The sequence below is a fragment of the Garra rufa genome, chromosome 10 (genome assembly GCF_049309525.1).
Source record: "Garra rufa chromosome 10, GarRuf1.0, whole genome shotgun sequence".
NCBI classification, from domain to species: domain Eukaryota; kingdom Metazoa; phylum Chordata; class Actinopteri; order Cypriniformes; family Cyprinidae; genus Garra; species Garra rufa.
In genome coordinates, this window is record NC_133370.1 from 26248846 (window position 1) to 26264608 (window position 15763).

General features: G+C 36.1%; 2 protein-coding genes across 2 annotated transcripts in view; one reads left to right on the plus strand and one right to left on the minus strand.

Moving 5' to 3' along the window:
• Positions 1–1749: 1749 nt before the first annotated feature.
• Positions 1750–4155, plus strand: cldn11a (claudin 11a). Its single transcript, XM_073848233.1, has 3 exons — positions 1750–2161; positions 2493–2657; positions 3392–4155. The coding sequence occupies exons 1-3, from the start codon at positions 1936–1938 to the stop codon at positions 3646–3648; spliced, it is 648 nt and encodes a 215-aa protein (XP_073704334.1). The 5' UTR covers positions 1750–1935; the 3' UTR covers positions 3649–4155.
• A 109-nt stretch (positions 4156–4264) lies between these two features.
• The window catches only part of slc7a14a (solute carrier family 7 member 14a), a 38554-nt gene continuing 27055 nt past the window's right edge, over positions 4265–15763 (minus strand). Inside the window, exon 8 of the mRNA XM_073848232.1 lies at positions 4265–13113. Within this exon, the coding sequence (XP_073704333.1) occupies positions 12734–13113 (380 nt within the window). The 3' untranslated portion in view covers positions 4265–12733. The remainder of the gene's footprint in view (positions 13114–15763) is intronic.

Consider the following 15763-nt stretch of genomic DNA (forward strand, 5'->3'; position numbering starts at 1 on the left):
TGTGTAACCACTAGAGACATCAGAGCCAGCAGTAAATTCCTGAAGATCTGGCCGTGGTGAGAGCGCTCTCGAGCGGATTGATGAGTGCAGAACGCCCCCTGACGATATGGGGTCTCCCACGTCCGAAAACGACGAAGCAAATTTTCAAACAGACGTTATCTTTATTAACAAACTGCATATTTGAACTATAAACAAGTACATCCTCGACTGAAAACCTCTTAAAACTATATTCCGTGACACAAAAAGAGTAATATTTATAAAATGAAACAGGATTTGGACGTCCGCCATGACACTCAGAAAAATGGTCCCGGCTAGAACACGCGGAGTGATACAAAACTGTGAAAGGGCATTCCTGTAGCGATACCAGTAGAATATCTCACGGTTCTCAACCAATCAGATTTGAGAACCAGAACGAAATGTTGTATAATTTGTAATATATATTAGAGGTGGGCCGTTTTCAGCGTTAACACGTGAGATTCTTATCGGGCAATAAAAAAAAATATCGCCGTTAATCTATTCTCAAAGTTGGGTTGGGAGCTGGGTCTATACTACGCAAGCTATGATGACTATGATGACAAACACAATGCATTAAGAGCCGGGGTGAACATTTTTGAACAGAATGAAGATGTGCACATTTGTCTTATTTTGCCAAAATATCACCTCTTTTTTAATTTATTAATGCCCTTCAGAAGCAACAGAAGATACTTACATGTTTCCCAGAAGACAAATAAGTTACATTTACTCTGACCTTCAAATTCAAAAAGTTTTCACCCCATAATTTTTTGCATATTTTTTCCTTCTGGAGCATCAGTGAGCATTTGAACCTTCTGTAATAGTGGATCATTCAGCGTGTAAACTTTTGAACAGGGTCATTTTTACAAATTCAAGTATAATTTCTCTTGTGGACTATATGCAAACATCTGTTATGTGAAATATGTTATTCAGGGCAGTACTAAATAAAAATGACAAAAACGTTCATTTTGTATTATAACTCCTGTTTTGGTAAATATTTAGCAGATTCTGCAAACTTTTGACCTCAACTGTATAAACGTGGACTCCAAACTACTGTATATCAGTGTATCCACCTTTAGAAGTAGCTACTGTACATTTTATATATACTGTAAAGTGTGCCAGAAAAACAGTAATAATAGAGAAAACAATATCTAATTTCATTGAAATTTTATTGTTGAAATTTTTTATTTATTTTGGATAAAATTAACATATTATGATTTTAAATGCTATTTTTTATCATTTTAAAAACTATAATAGCCTAATATCTGACTGAATATTCTCAAGTGTTATATTTATCCGATTTTTGCACTTTATTATCGTCACTCTGGCTAAAAAAACGTCTGCTAAAATATTTTAGATTTGTTTTCAAATAAATAAATGATCCAAACATCTGAAAACAAATCAGCCACCAGAGGGCAGCATATATCACAAATCCAGCCATGACATGATAAAGTCATGATGCTGTACTGTTATCAAAGTCACTTGAGCAAATATAACTCTTTAGTTACAGTACTTATCTTATTGAGGAGTAATTTGTGAAAAGTAATTCGTCAGTTTCACACAATCTATACCCTGCTTGTCCTTTAGTATTACATTACAGACTATAAACATGACAGGAAAAGAGTAGAGTGAAAAATAAGAGATAAGGTGTAACCTTGGGAAGTGTCTCTACTCATGTGATTGGCTGATGGTTTTTTGTCTCTGTAGTTCCACTATAAAAGCTCTGCTAGCGATACTCCCATGTTGTATTACCTTGGACTACTGCGCACCAGAAGGATCTACAACTCATGATTTTTACGCAATGGATTAACATACCTGGATATTGATACCTATAACCTGTCTGGCTTTAGATTATTTGATTTTCAACTACTTCAAGAGAACTTATTTCAACTTTTGGACACATTTTTGCGCGCACTGAACACCATGGCAAACACCTGCGTACAGTTCACGGGTTTTGTGATGAGTTTTCTCGGTTGGATCGGACTCATCATCGCCACAGCTACAAATGAATGGGTAGTCACTTGTAAATACAACATGAACACCTGTAAGAAGATGGATGAACTGGAGGCCAAAGGTCTGTGGGCAGACTGTGTGATCTCAACTGCGCTGTATCACTGCATCACACTCACGCAGATTCTCGAGCTGCCAGGTACAGTACGTGTAAAGTTATACATGAATAATAAACCTATTTTTTTTTCGGAGTAAAGATAAAAAAAACATTACAATGCATTCTCGTTATTTAATACATGAGCAGAAAAATAAAATGACATAAAATAGCTTATTAAATAAAATACGTAAAATTTGAACATATTATTTTTTTTAAATATATAATTTATATAGTATGTTATACAAAAAGTTTTACTTAATACGAAAACATTGTGTTATATACGCAGATATATCACTTATCTGAATATTTTATAGTTCTGTAGTATTATTATATTATGAAATAGAGAATAAAATAATTCTGTTCTTTTTTAAAGCATACATCCAGACGTCTAGAGCGCTGATGGTCACAGCATCGATTCTCGGATTGCCTGCTGTCGCGCTCGTCCTCATGTCCATGTCCTGTATTAACCTCGGAAGTGAACCGGAAAGCGCCAAGAACAAACGTTCAGTCCTCGGAGGAACCATAGTACTGCTGACTGGTAAGTCTGTATTTGTATTGGTTAAATTAAGCCTATTTTACGCTCAGAAAAATAACACTGAACACACTGAAGATATGCGCCAAACATACAGATATAAGCCTAATGTTCACATTATAGAAAATGTATAATTTAAGTAATAACAAAAGGAGGACTGGACCTATTTTATCAGCATTAAACTCTTAAGTAGCCTTAGATATGTTCATCTAATAGCCAAGATTTCTTTTGGAGGAGTCTGGATAGTTGTTTAATTCTTTGAGTCTTATTGAGAGGTTATGATGCAACATATGTGACCCAGGACCACAAACCAGTCATAAGGGTCAATTTTATTAAATTTAAATTAATAAATCACCCAAAAAGCTGAATAAATAAGCTTTCCATTGGACAGTATTTCGGTGAGATACAACTATTTGAAAATCTGGAATCTGAGGGTGCAAAAAAAAAATAATTGGGATCACCTTTAAAGTTGTCCAAATCAAGTTCTTAGTAATGCATATTGCTAATCGAAAATGAAGTTTTGATATATTTGTGGTAGGAAAATTAACCTATTTCCATGGAACATGATCTTTACTTAATATCTGAATAGGCATACAAGAAAAATGATAATTTTGACCCATACAATGTATTTTTGGCTATTGCTACAAATATACCCATCCTGCTTAAGACTGGTTTTATGGTTCAGGGTCGCATATGACAAAAAGGCTATTTTTTTAAGTTAAGTGTGTCTTTTCCTTCAGCTTTTTGCGGCGTCGTCTCCACCGTGTGGTTTCCCATCGGGGCCCATCATGAGAGGGGCTTGATGTCCTTTGGCTTCTCCCTGTATTCGGGCTGGGTGGGCACTGCACTTTGTTTGCTGGGAGGCTGTATGATCACCTGCTGTTCAGTGGACAGCCCTGCTACATACACTGACAACAACCGATTCTACTACTCCAAACAAGGACCAGCTCATTCAGGCCCTGCCTCCACTAACCACGCCAAAAGTGCTCACGTGTGAGCTTCGGGATTCCTGCTCAGATCTGATTTCTACTCTGTTTTTGCTCTCTCTGTCTCTCCACTGTTTTTGTATCTACAGTGGCAACTCTTTGGATAGTTATAGTACAGCTGAACTCTGACCTTTTGACACGACAGCAGGGTTAGTCACCCAGATGTTACATAACAAGGGACATTCGCTGGTGAAGAACCTGCAATGAAGGATTCAGTGTTTAAAGGGTCTTCTACTGATTCTGCTCAAGTGCCATTTTAAGTCCTATTTTTGTAGTGAGAAATGTTTTTGCATTTTCATATGAATACTAACAGTATTGCCAATGTTGTTTTTATTGTGAATATTTCAATTCAGTCTGTGTACAGCTATATTTTCATTTTGAATAAAATAGCCACTGAATCAAAATTACAGCAAAATTGGACCAAAGCAGTAATTATTTAGCAATATTATTTATTGTAATACTTGTATGCAGTTTTTATTATGTTTGTTGTAATAAACAATGTGAAAATGCCTGTGAAACTGTGGTTTTTGATTATAGGTAATATGTCATTTTTATAAATAAACCCCTCTGTGCTGGGAAACTGAGCTGAATTGCTCTCGGCAGGACTGTGTACTGTTGAGAACGTGGGGTCTGCTGCTGTCAGATGCCCGGGCAGGTGTAGTGCATCATCATTAAACCTCTCATTCATTCTTACTAAAAGCACTCGAGACGCACATACAATTCAGGCACCCAAGACATGTATACCTATCGATTTCTTTTACTCCAATGAGAAACTCGTCCCATTACGACTAATGGCCAACTCAATGACTGGCAGACAGTGCTGATTAAAGGTTAACGGTCACATTCGCCCATAAAGGAAGATTTATAGTCTGGTTGCGAAGAGTCTCCGTCTTTGTTCTCTATTTGGGGTCCTTGCACTGAATGTTTCCTGTTATAAAAGTTTCAATGGGCGTACAGTCAAAAATGGCTGGATACTGAGGATATAAGCAAGTTTTTGTATATTGTGTGAAATACAAAATAGCAAATTTAACCACTACAGTATGATTTATCCTGTGTAGGATGATGTTTAAATGTCAATTATTGCTTTTCTTAGACGTTCAGTCTTTGGTTAGAGGTAGCTTTGGGGTGAAGTAAATTGAGTTCAAGGAAAAATTGTATTGGAATCTTAAGTATTTTTCTTTTCCAAATATGGCTGCAAATAACAACCTTAAAACAGAAGAAGAGACAGACAAAGCAGAGATTGACCTGAACTAGAAGGAATCAGGAAGTTAAAAAGTTATTGGTAATGCAGGTTTCATTCCTGTACATGTTTATAGCTTGGAGAGAAGTTGCACTTTCTTTTGAAAGGGTCATGAAACACAGTAACATTTTTGAGAGGTTAACAAATAAAAAGATAGATCATTTAAGATATTTTTGGTCTATTTAATATTCTGGTGTCATGAACAAATCAGTCTCCTAGCTAATTGCGTTCGCCTTTTAAAGGGTTAGTTCACCCAAAAATGAAAATTAGCCCATGATTAACTCACCCTTTAGGCATCGTAGATGTATATAACTTTCTTCTTTCAGACGAATCAAATCAGAAATAAATTAAAAATTATCCTGCACTTCCCAGCTTTACAGTGGCATAGGTGGGTGTTTCTCTTCGTCAGTCCAAAACAAGTCCAATAAAGTGCATCCATCCTCCTGTAGTAAATCAATGCATTTTGGTAAGTAAAATATCCAGATTTAAAACATAAGAATCACTTTAATCTAGCTTGCGCCAACTGGTTGTACCTAGAAGCAACTCCAGAAGCGGATTACGTCGAATGTCGCGGGTTGCGCATGCACTTGTGAGTCTCGTGAAAACCGTTTGTTTACAGGAGCAAAGGAAGCAAAGTTTACTTACTTTAGCAAAGGAAAACCAGTCTCCTTTTGGTTTTGAAGTCCTCCGACATTTCCTTACAAATCTTCGTTTTGAACTTCTAATTTGTGACCTTTGTTTTGTTTTGATGTCTCCATGTCTAGTTTGAGTTCTTACTTCTGTTCATGCGCAACACCAACGTATTATGTCATCCACCTGAAGCTGCTTCTAGGTATGACCAGTTAGCTGAAGCTAGATTAAAGTGATTATTGCATTTTAAATATGGATATTTTTCTTAGAAAAATGCATCAATTCACTACAGGGGGCCTTTTTGTTATGGATGGATGCACTTTATTGGATTTGTTGTGGACTCGTGAAGTGAAACACCCACCTATGCCATTTTAAAGCTTGGAAGCTTGAATAAAATCATTATTTTTGTTTTCTTTATGCACAAAAAGTATTCTCGTAACGTCATAAAATTATGATTGAACCTCTGATGTCACATGGACTATTTTAACAATGTGCGTTGCTGTTTATGCAGGGTCAGAAAGCTCTCATAAAAAATATCTTAATTTGTGTTCCAAAGATAAATTAAGGCCTTACAGGTTTGGAACGACATGAATATGAGTAATTAATGGCAGAATTTTCATTTTTGGGTGAACTATACCTTTAAATCTATCATCTTGAATCATTTAAGAACATGCAAATAATAAAATTTGACACAATAAAATATTTACTTTAATATAAATGGAAAAAAAGAACCTGTTGTACAATACAGCAGGCTACAAAAGTGCAAATGCACTGTAACACTAATAGAACTAAATACACTATAAAAGACTATTCCCAAAATGTGAACACATTCGTAAAGGGGAACCCAACTGTTCATGACACCAGAACTGAGTCAGAATCAACAGGATGTAAAATGTATGTCAGATGTCTTTTCTACATCCGCTTCTGCACAACTTATAAAATTGATGAAAACTGATTCATGGTGAGTTCCATGACCCTTTAATGTTCTTTGCATAATTTGAGTAAGAGTATATCTGCATTTATACAAACATACAACTTCATTCACTATTCAAAGTGCTGCAGGGGTCAGTTCCTTGCAAAAGAATAATCATATTATGTGGAAATACAGCAACCATGACTCACTAATTTTAGCTGGAATGCGTTTTCCTGGAAAAACTGATAGTACTAAGCTAAAAAAATCACAAAATTGTGTATTGGTACCTAATACTCCAGTAAAAAAAAGTTTTTGATTCAAATCTCACAGTATGAGACTAACCTTGAACTGACCAGAAAAATATGCAGTTTCCAGAATGTTCTGAAAACACCAAAAGGCTTTTTACAGGAAATGGCTGATACTTTGAGCAGCGAGTCAATATCACTTTTTGCATAAGGATTTTTGATAAGAATCTTTAAAGGGTTAGTTAACCCAAAAAAATGAAAATTTGCCCATTATTTACTCACCCTCAATCCATCCTAGGTATATATGACTTCCTTCTTTCAGACGAATCCAATTGGAGTTATATTAAAAAATGTCCTGGCTCTTTCAAGCAGTGGTGTAAAGTATTTGAGTAAATGGACTTCGTTACTGTACTTAAGTATTTTTTTGGCTACTTTGTACTTGTACTGAGTATCAAAAGTATAAGCAACTGTATGTACTCTTTACTCCACTACATTTGAACGGACACTTACCATTACTCATTACAATGTGATTGTGCGCAACAAGTCGGCATCTTTATCTGCCATGGATAATTTCTTGGGTGGAAGATGCGATATCGCCATCTGCAGGGTGCTTAAGATACTGGATGCTATTTACTTATATTTGCTAAATGAGCTACTCCATGTGAACGTGAATTAGCAGAATGCCAGGTCTTTCACTTTAATTAGCGAAATGTCTGATGAAGCCGAAGCCAGCATATCAAGCAGTGCCAGCACTGATGACCATTCATTGCCTTTTTTTTTTTTTGAAAGAAATGTTTTCATTTGGCGGTATACAGAATGACTCTTGCAGGATGTTTACCAGAGGTTTACCACAAAAATAAGTGCTTTTAAGAATTCATCAAATTTGAGGAAACACATTGAGGTGATTTATGCTCTATTTAATGGTAATTTAATGTGAATTTAATCCAATTAAACTATACAGATCATGTCCTTACAAGGGTATTGTAAGCATAATGTTACCAAAAGTTAATACAGTTACTGATATGGCAAAAACCACTGCGACATGACTATATTTTAGTTTAAAATTTTTAGTGCAATGTAAATAAGAGTATCACTGAAATTATAAATTTTGCATCAGGTGTATTTAGCTGTAAGTTTGTGTGATGTATTTTTCATTCAAATTATATAGCTTACTAAGCTGATAAATAACACTGCTCGTCTTTGTTTAATCTTAATACAGAGAAAACATCCTAACCAATTGAAAAACTACTCGGACATGACCTCTATCGCTCAGAAGAGGCAGAATGTGAGCTTTTTTGAACATATGAGTTTGACAGAGACCGACTTGTTTGATCTATTTTGTTCTGCCATTTTGAAATATTGAGGTGTTCAATTTCATTTCTATATTAGGAAATAAATCTGGTTTCTTGTTTTTCACATTTCTTGGTGTCCTTTGAGCCTACATTCAGTATGAGAAAAAAAAAACTTACGTTTTTCTTTTCTCATTGGATACTTTAAGACTTTTAATCAAGTCTTATTTGAATTGGTGACTTGTAACTTGTAATGGAGTCATTTTTACAGTAAGGTATCTGTACTTTTACTCAAGTATGGTTTTCAGGTACTCTTTACACCTCTGTTTTCAAGCTTTTTTTTTATTATGCCAATAGGCAGGTGTTCAACAGGTCAAAACAAGTCTAATAAAGTGCATCCATCCAAAATAAAAAGTGCCTCACATGGCTCCAGGGGTGAATAAAGGCCTCCTGTAGTAAATCAGTGTGTTTTTGTAAGAAAATATCTATATTTAAAATGCAATAATCACTTTAATTTAGCTTGCGCTAACAGTTGCTCATGAAAGCAGCTCCAGGTGGACCAACATTTTTCTTTTTCTTTACAAATCCTCATTTTGTACTTCTAATTCATGACCGTCGTTTTGATTTGATTTCTCCACTGCACGTCCGAGTTCGATACTTCATGCGTCATCCACCCGGAGCTGCTTCCGTGTACAACTGTTAGCGCAAGCTAGAGAAAAGTGATTATTACGGGTTAAATATGGATATTTTTCTTACAAAAACACATCGATTCACTACAGGAGGCCTTTATTTATCCCAGGAGCCATTCAAGGCACTTTTTATTATGGATGGATGCACTTTATTGGACTTGTTTTGGACTGATGAAAAGAAACACCCGCCCATGGTATTATAAAACTTGAAAACCCCATTTTTAAATATAACTCTGAATGGATTAATCTGAAAGAAGGAAGTCATATACACCTAGGAAGGCTTGAGGGTGAGTAAATAATAAGCTAATTTAAATTTTTGGGTAAACTCACCCTTTAAAGCAACTAATATCTTTGCATAAGCATAAAAGTGCATCATATTTACATGTTCTTAAGCATATAGGAAAAAATATAACCATCTACCACACACCAGCAAAGCATTTAGCGTCATCCTCACATCCAGGATTAGCACCAGGATATTTTGCATCAGGAAAAAGGGGAGGCTTCCCCCCTAAACAGATGACGTAGGACATCACATTTAAACCAGATTCAGGCTGATGATAGATGACACAAATGATGTCCTATGAGTGCCTCATAGGAATAACACTTATGAAGACCCTCCCGCAAAAGGAGTGGGCTTCAGGTTGTGTCGATGTCTGCGCCATACAGACAGACAGGTCTGAACTGTATGAATTGAACATAACAACATGCTTTGAGATCTCCAAACCATATTGTACCACATCGACCACCAATGATAATGGAACAGTACGTCTCGATCTGTTCATCTCATTCCTCTGCATAGCCAGCGGCGGCCCTCCCAGTATGACCATGTTTGTTTTGTGCTCAGGTACGACCCTCGGATCGCTGTTATTCTAGGCTTGGCGCTCCACCCCACAGGAAACTGAGCGGGCCTGCACCGCTTACACAAGCCACCCATGTGAGGATATTTATTACCTCTGATTTTGGGTCGTGTGAGAACGCCTTACAGCAAAAGGAAAACCAAGAGTCACGCTTATCTGATCTGCAATAAATGACTTTCATTGTTGCATGGAAGCAATATTAACATCTCATTACACAGTGCAACGGGAGAGCAAAACCACAAGTAGAAGAAACAATAAATAGATTCTTTAAAAAAATCATTGAAACCAGAATACATCCACTTCATACCAAAATATACAGCAGAAACAAAGATCAGATTTGCAAGGGAAGCCAATCTCCACATTTCCTGAACAAATACCGAACAAACTATGATAGCAGGAAAGATAGTTCACAATGTACAAACACTGTACCTTTTCTCAGAGACAAATAACAAATAGTAGCTGACTTTAAAAGCAATAGTGGAATAATTTTTGACTTTTTTAGACAGGTTTTTAATAAAATATTTCTGTACGTAGACTCCAATCATACTTATAAATAATAGCTCACCCACAAATGAAAATTCTGTCATTATTTACTCACCCCGATGACTTCTGCTGAACACAAAATAACTATTGTTGTCCATACAATTAAAGTCAATGGAGTCCAAAATATCTTCCAGATTTGGAATGATGACAGAATATTCATTTTGGAGTGACCTATCTCTTTAAAACCTTGCCCTCTTTAAGCCTCTTATGTGCTAACATTTTTAAAATCACAACTACAAAATCAAAATCTGTCTCCAGTTACGTTTTTTTTTTTAGAAAGAGGTCATTAAAAATATATGCTTTCACCATTTTTCTTTAGAAGTTCTTCTGTGCCCACAAAACACCACCGGCGGTGGCTACGCTACCCCAACGGAGAACCTGAAGGTATGAAATGCCTGTAAAAAAATACTTCTCTTCGATATCTCACAATTCCACACTGTTATATGGTGCTCTACTCTACGGAAGTAAAATGGTGTCTTTTGTTGGATACAGTAAACAAAGGTTGCAGACTTTGGCTTGCTTTGTAAACAGAGGCCACTTGGGAATATAGGACGGTTCGAGTTCGGGCGGGTGTACGGTGGGCAGGCTGCTACCCTCGTCTCTCAGAATGCTACATTTGAGAGTTACATCAAGTCTTTCAACGGTCACCACACATGCAAATACTCACAAACAAAGTTTTACTCTGGGCCCGTTTGTTCTGAACATGCTACACATTCAGCAAAATGCCACGGCGACAATCACATCATAGACCAGATGCAAGGAACGAAAACCAACCCAGGCCCCAAAATGAAGCTCTGTGCTCTTCGAGACTCAAAGGACACAGTCTGCGAATCGGTTATGGCAACTCAGTGTTTTGTTTTTTTAACGTTTTAACATATTTGTCACAAACACAAAATGGGGGAGATGCATTTAATGCATATGGCCTTCAAAATGTATAAATTTGAGGCCTGGCTTGGTTGTTCTTCTTTTTTTTGTTTTTTTGCCTTTTTCGGCAGGCAGAGCTGTAGCACAAATAGAGTTAGACTGGACAGATCAATTGAACGCCACGTGAGTTATGGGGGAAGAGCAGAAGAGCACAGCCAGATAAAAAATTCACAACACGCTCCCCATCACATGCAAATTTCACTCCCTCTGTTTTCCTACACCTCTTTTTTTTTCAACGGACACACTGACCAGCCGAGAGACACAAATCGTACTGTGGTCACACCGTCGGTATTTACACAGAGCTGCCTGCTTGCAAGGATGAAGTGGAGTCACTGGCACATAGGATGAATGGATGGTCGTTGGTGACACGGGCACCTTCACCATGAAAACAAACCCATGGATATGTCGGCATCGACAGAAATGACAAACAAACAAGCATGGACATCTTGATGGTCATATTTAAAGCACACACTGACAGATGAAGGCACTATTGCAAGCAAAGTCCAATTACTATTTGTGACAACCTACAGTCCAAACCTCACTTGGGCTAGATGTTAGAGCAGAAGAGAACGAGGCCTTTGATTCAGTGAGGCCTTTTAACTATCATTCAAAACTTAGCATTTGAAATTACAGTTTATGGCTATCATCTATATTTGCTTCTCAAGATGAACCTTTTTGTATACAATATTAAAGGAATAGTTCATCCAAAAATGAAAATTCTGCCATTAATTACTCACCCTTATGCCATTCCAAACCAGACCTTCGTTCATCTTGGGAACACAAATGAAGATATTTTCGATAAAATTCAAGCTTTCTGACCCTGCATAGACAGCAACACAGTTGCAGTTAAAATCAGTGGTTCAATCGTAATTTTATTAAGCTTTGACAAGCTATGTGGCAATTGTTGAATAAAGTTATTATTTTTGTTTTCTTTGTGCGCAAAAAGTATTCTTGCAGCTTCATAACATTAATGTTGAACCACTGATGTCACATGGACTATTTTAACAATGTCCTGACATTTCTTGGCCTTGAACGTAGTTGCGTTGCTGTCTATGAAGGGTCGGATTTCATCAAAATATCTTAATTTGGCTTACGAAGATGAACGAAGGTCTTACAGGTTTGGAACAACATGAGAGTGAGTAATTTATGACAGAATGTTCATTTTTAAGTGAACTATTCTTTTAAAATTGATTGAGAAAGCAACTGAAATAACAAAAGTGTGCAAATTGCTTTAAGTGTTTTAAGGGCTTCACATGGCAATGTTTCCTGGCTTTATATCAACCCCACATAATGTTGAGGCTATTAGACTACAGGAAGAGACCTGTGAACGGACATCCTCCTGACAGCTGAAAGACGCTCTTATTGGGAAAAGCTGTGGGACAGTGATATAGTCAGGGCTGTTATAAACTACTCATCAGATAATAAATCTCATGCTAGTTAATGTAATTTGGTGGCGGCGGGACTGTTGGTTTCAAGTGAAACAATAGATTATACATATATAAGTGCTGATAAAATGATTACACTTAGAATTAGGGATCAAACTGTTAAAGTTATGTTGAAAAACAAGTAACATTTGGTCTCTTTAGGTTCTGTGTGGTCCTTCTAAAAGTTAAAACCCGTCCTATCCGTTCTCATTATCCTATCGGTAGTTAAAAAGGGCTGCAAATTAAGGAATAGGAAGAAAAGAAAAACTCATTGCAGAGACATAACAACCTAGCCCAAGGGTTCTGCAGTTGTTGGCAGGCGAGTACATTCGGATTACATTCTCATTCCAAAGGATCGTCCAAATCGTCGTCGACTACCAGCGCCTCAAAGCCCGGACTGGGTTTGCCAGCTTTGCTTTTGGCCCTGCTGTGTGAGGAAGAGGAGGTCCTGTGGTTGTCCACCTTGTTCAGGCCGTCAGGCTGAGGCTCGCTCTGCTCCTGGTGTTGCTGTTTCTGTTTCTGTGGCCCACCTTTGCCCTCCTGGGAGCCCCAGCTTTGGTGCGGCCCTCCGTCTCCCGAAGGGTACAGATCGTCATCCACTGCAAAGTTGTCGTCCACACCCATGTCATAGCGCTGGTATGTGCTGGCGTGGGCCTCCTCCTCGCGTGCCGTGATCTCCAGGGTGCTGTTCCACATGCCGTAGCCGAAGTAGATCAAAACACCTGCAGAGATGAACACACAGAGACAACACAAACAATGTACATGTGTAAGCTAATACACAAATACTATTGATTAGTGTTTTTTCTTACTCATCAAAAGTTTAATCTCAGTCAAACATAGCAAATAATTAATAGTGGAGCTATTAGTCTAGGCTATTTGAAAACCAGGAATCTGAGGGTGCAAAAAAATCAAAATATTGAGAAAATCACCTTTAAAGTTGCCCAAATGAAGTTCTGAGCAATACATATTACTAATCAAAAATAAAGTTTTGACACATTTACGGTAGGAAATTTACAAAATATCTTTATGGAACATCAACTCTACTTAATATCCTAATGATTTTTGCCATAAAAGAAAAATTGATCATTTTGACCCATACAATATATTTTTCGCTATTGCTACAAATTTATCCGTGCTACTTAAGACTGGTTTCGTGCTCCAGGGTCACATTTGTGTCCTTTTTCTACCATGGTATGAATTTTAATATTGGATACAATGAATCTTTGTATGTAAACGGAGCTTTTAATTATTGGCTATATGTTCATCTTCATGTCAGTCTGTGCTCTTTATGGCAATGTTTCATGTGATAAAAGTAACACTGAGTGGCCATGCAAAGTTTCGACTGACTGTATCCACACGGTACACCTCTGTTGTTGTTTTTTTCTGTCGCAGATCTGACAATCCCAACAGTATTATTTACCACTACAATGCTGTGACTAATGTTGCTGTCATTGTTTTCTTGTTCCCAATGCCAACAAATGAAGAAATAATAATAAGCGTGACTCAGCTGTGTTATATTGAAACCCATTTCTGCCACATAAAAATGTAATTATGGGTAGATTAGAATTTGCAAAAAAATTAACTTATCATATATCCATCACAATTCAAAATTATTACATGAAGTCAAAATAATGACATACTAAGTTATAATTATGATATACTATAAATGGTCAAATTCATGGCATAAGCTGACTTTTCATATAATAATTTTCACATTATACACTACCAGTTAAAAGTTTTGGACAGTAAGATTTTTAATGTTTTTTTTTTAAAGAAAAATAGAAATTGTTATTTTTATTTAGCAAGGATGCTTTAAATTGATCAAAAGTGATCATAAAAAAGTGATGATTTATAATGTTCATCAAAGACACCTAAATAAATCTATTCAGCTGTTTTCAACATAATAATAATAATAAATGTTTTTAAGGAAGCAAATCAGAATATCAGAAGGATTTCTGAAGGATCATGTGATGAGTAATGATGCTAAATTTCACCTTTGAAATCACAGGAATAAATTTAATTACGAAATATATTCAAATAGAAAACACTTCTTTAAAAAACATTAAAAATCTTACTATCCCAAAACTTTTGACTGGTAGTGCAAAAAACTAAAATATCACAGAATTGAAAGAATATTATGAATGGAAGAAACATGAAAATAGGTTATGTCAAGAACACCAGAAAAATGTACTGCAAATTCAAAAAACTATATTAAAATTAAGAAACACCTGTAACATTTCTTACTAATTTGCTATTTTTTCCATCATATACAATTCAGTCCATTCAAAGGTTCAAAGTTTTTTTACTTATATGGTCAATATTTACTGACACATTTGAAACCACACTACCATTCAAAACTGTTTGGTAAGATTTAATGTTTTTGAAAGAAGTCACTTATGTGCATTAAGGCTGTATTTATTTGATCAGGGCCCGTATTCACAAAACATCTTAAGGCTAAAAGTAGCTCATAACTTGCCGATTTAGGAGAAAATCTTAAAAATAATGGGTCAGTCCTAAATTTAGGACTCCTACATTTTTGCTCTAAGAGTATTTCACAAAGAATTGTATCACTAAAACTACCTCCTAAATCTGTGAAACATTAGAAGTAGTGAAGAGGACTCCTAAGTCACTAAAACTAAATCACAAACTAGGCCTATCCTCTCTGCTAAAGAAAAAAAAACAATCAGAAATTCTAATTGTTTCCACTACAAATACCATTACAAATATTACAAACCATCAACGTTTAACCATTAAAATGGTTAAATGAATAAATTGTTTCCTGTACTGTTTTTTTGACATAATCCATTATGATTATCAGGGAAAACATAAAAAAAAATTGTAATGCTTATTTTTTTTTTTTTTTTTTAGCAGGGCAAAAATGGCTGTTGCCGGCTATCTGCCTTGGAACGTAAACATTTTAGGAACATGTTGCATTTATCGGCATACATATGTTTTCCCACACATCTTTTTTGGTTTTGGAGGTTATCCATACTCCAAATTTTCCTTTGAATATATCCTTGTTTTCATTAACAGGTTGGGTAAAAAGCTGTTCTTGAATCCAGTTCGGTTTGCATGTCTTACTATTAGCCATGATTATTCTAGTCAGTCATTTAAAATGTTGTTTATATGCATATCTGCCAGTTGTTTATGAGAAGCACACATGTAAGAGGCTGACAATTAGCTGAAAATATACTTGTTTAATTACTGACACTAATTGACATTAGTGGCAACATCTTTACTTTTTTAAATCTTTAGTTGAATATGGCAACATAAAATCACCCTCTACAATATTTTATGAATAAATCTCTGACAGAGACTCCTCCCCTATCAGCCAATCACAGTGTGCAGAGTAAATAAGCATGCTGACATCAT

Coding starts and splice junctions, on each gene's coding strand:
- cldn11a (XM_073848233.1), top strand. CDS start 1,936: ATGGCAAACACCTGCGTACAGTTCACGGGTTTTGTGATGAGTTTTCTC. Junction 2,162..2,492: donor GCAGATTCTCGAGCTGCCAG/GTACAGTACGTG, acceptor TCTTTTTTAAAG/CATACATCCAGACGTCTAGA. Junction 2,658..3,391: donor AACCATAGTACTGCTGACTG/GTAAGTCTGTAT, acceptor CTTTTCCTTCAG/CTTTTTGCGGCGTCGTCTCC.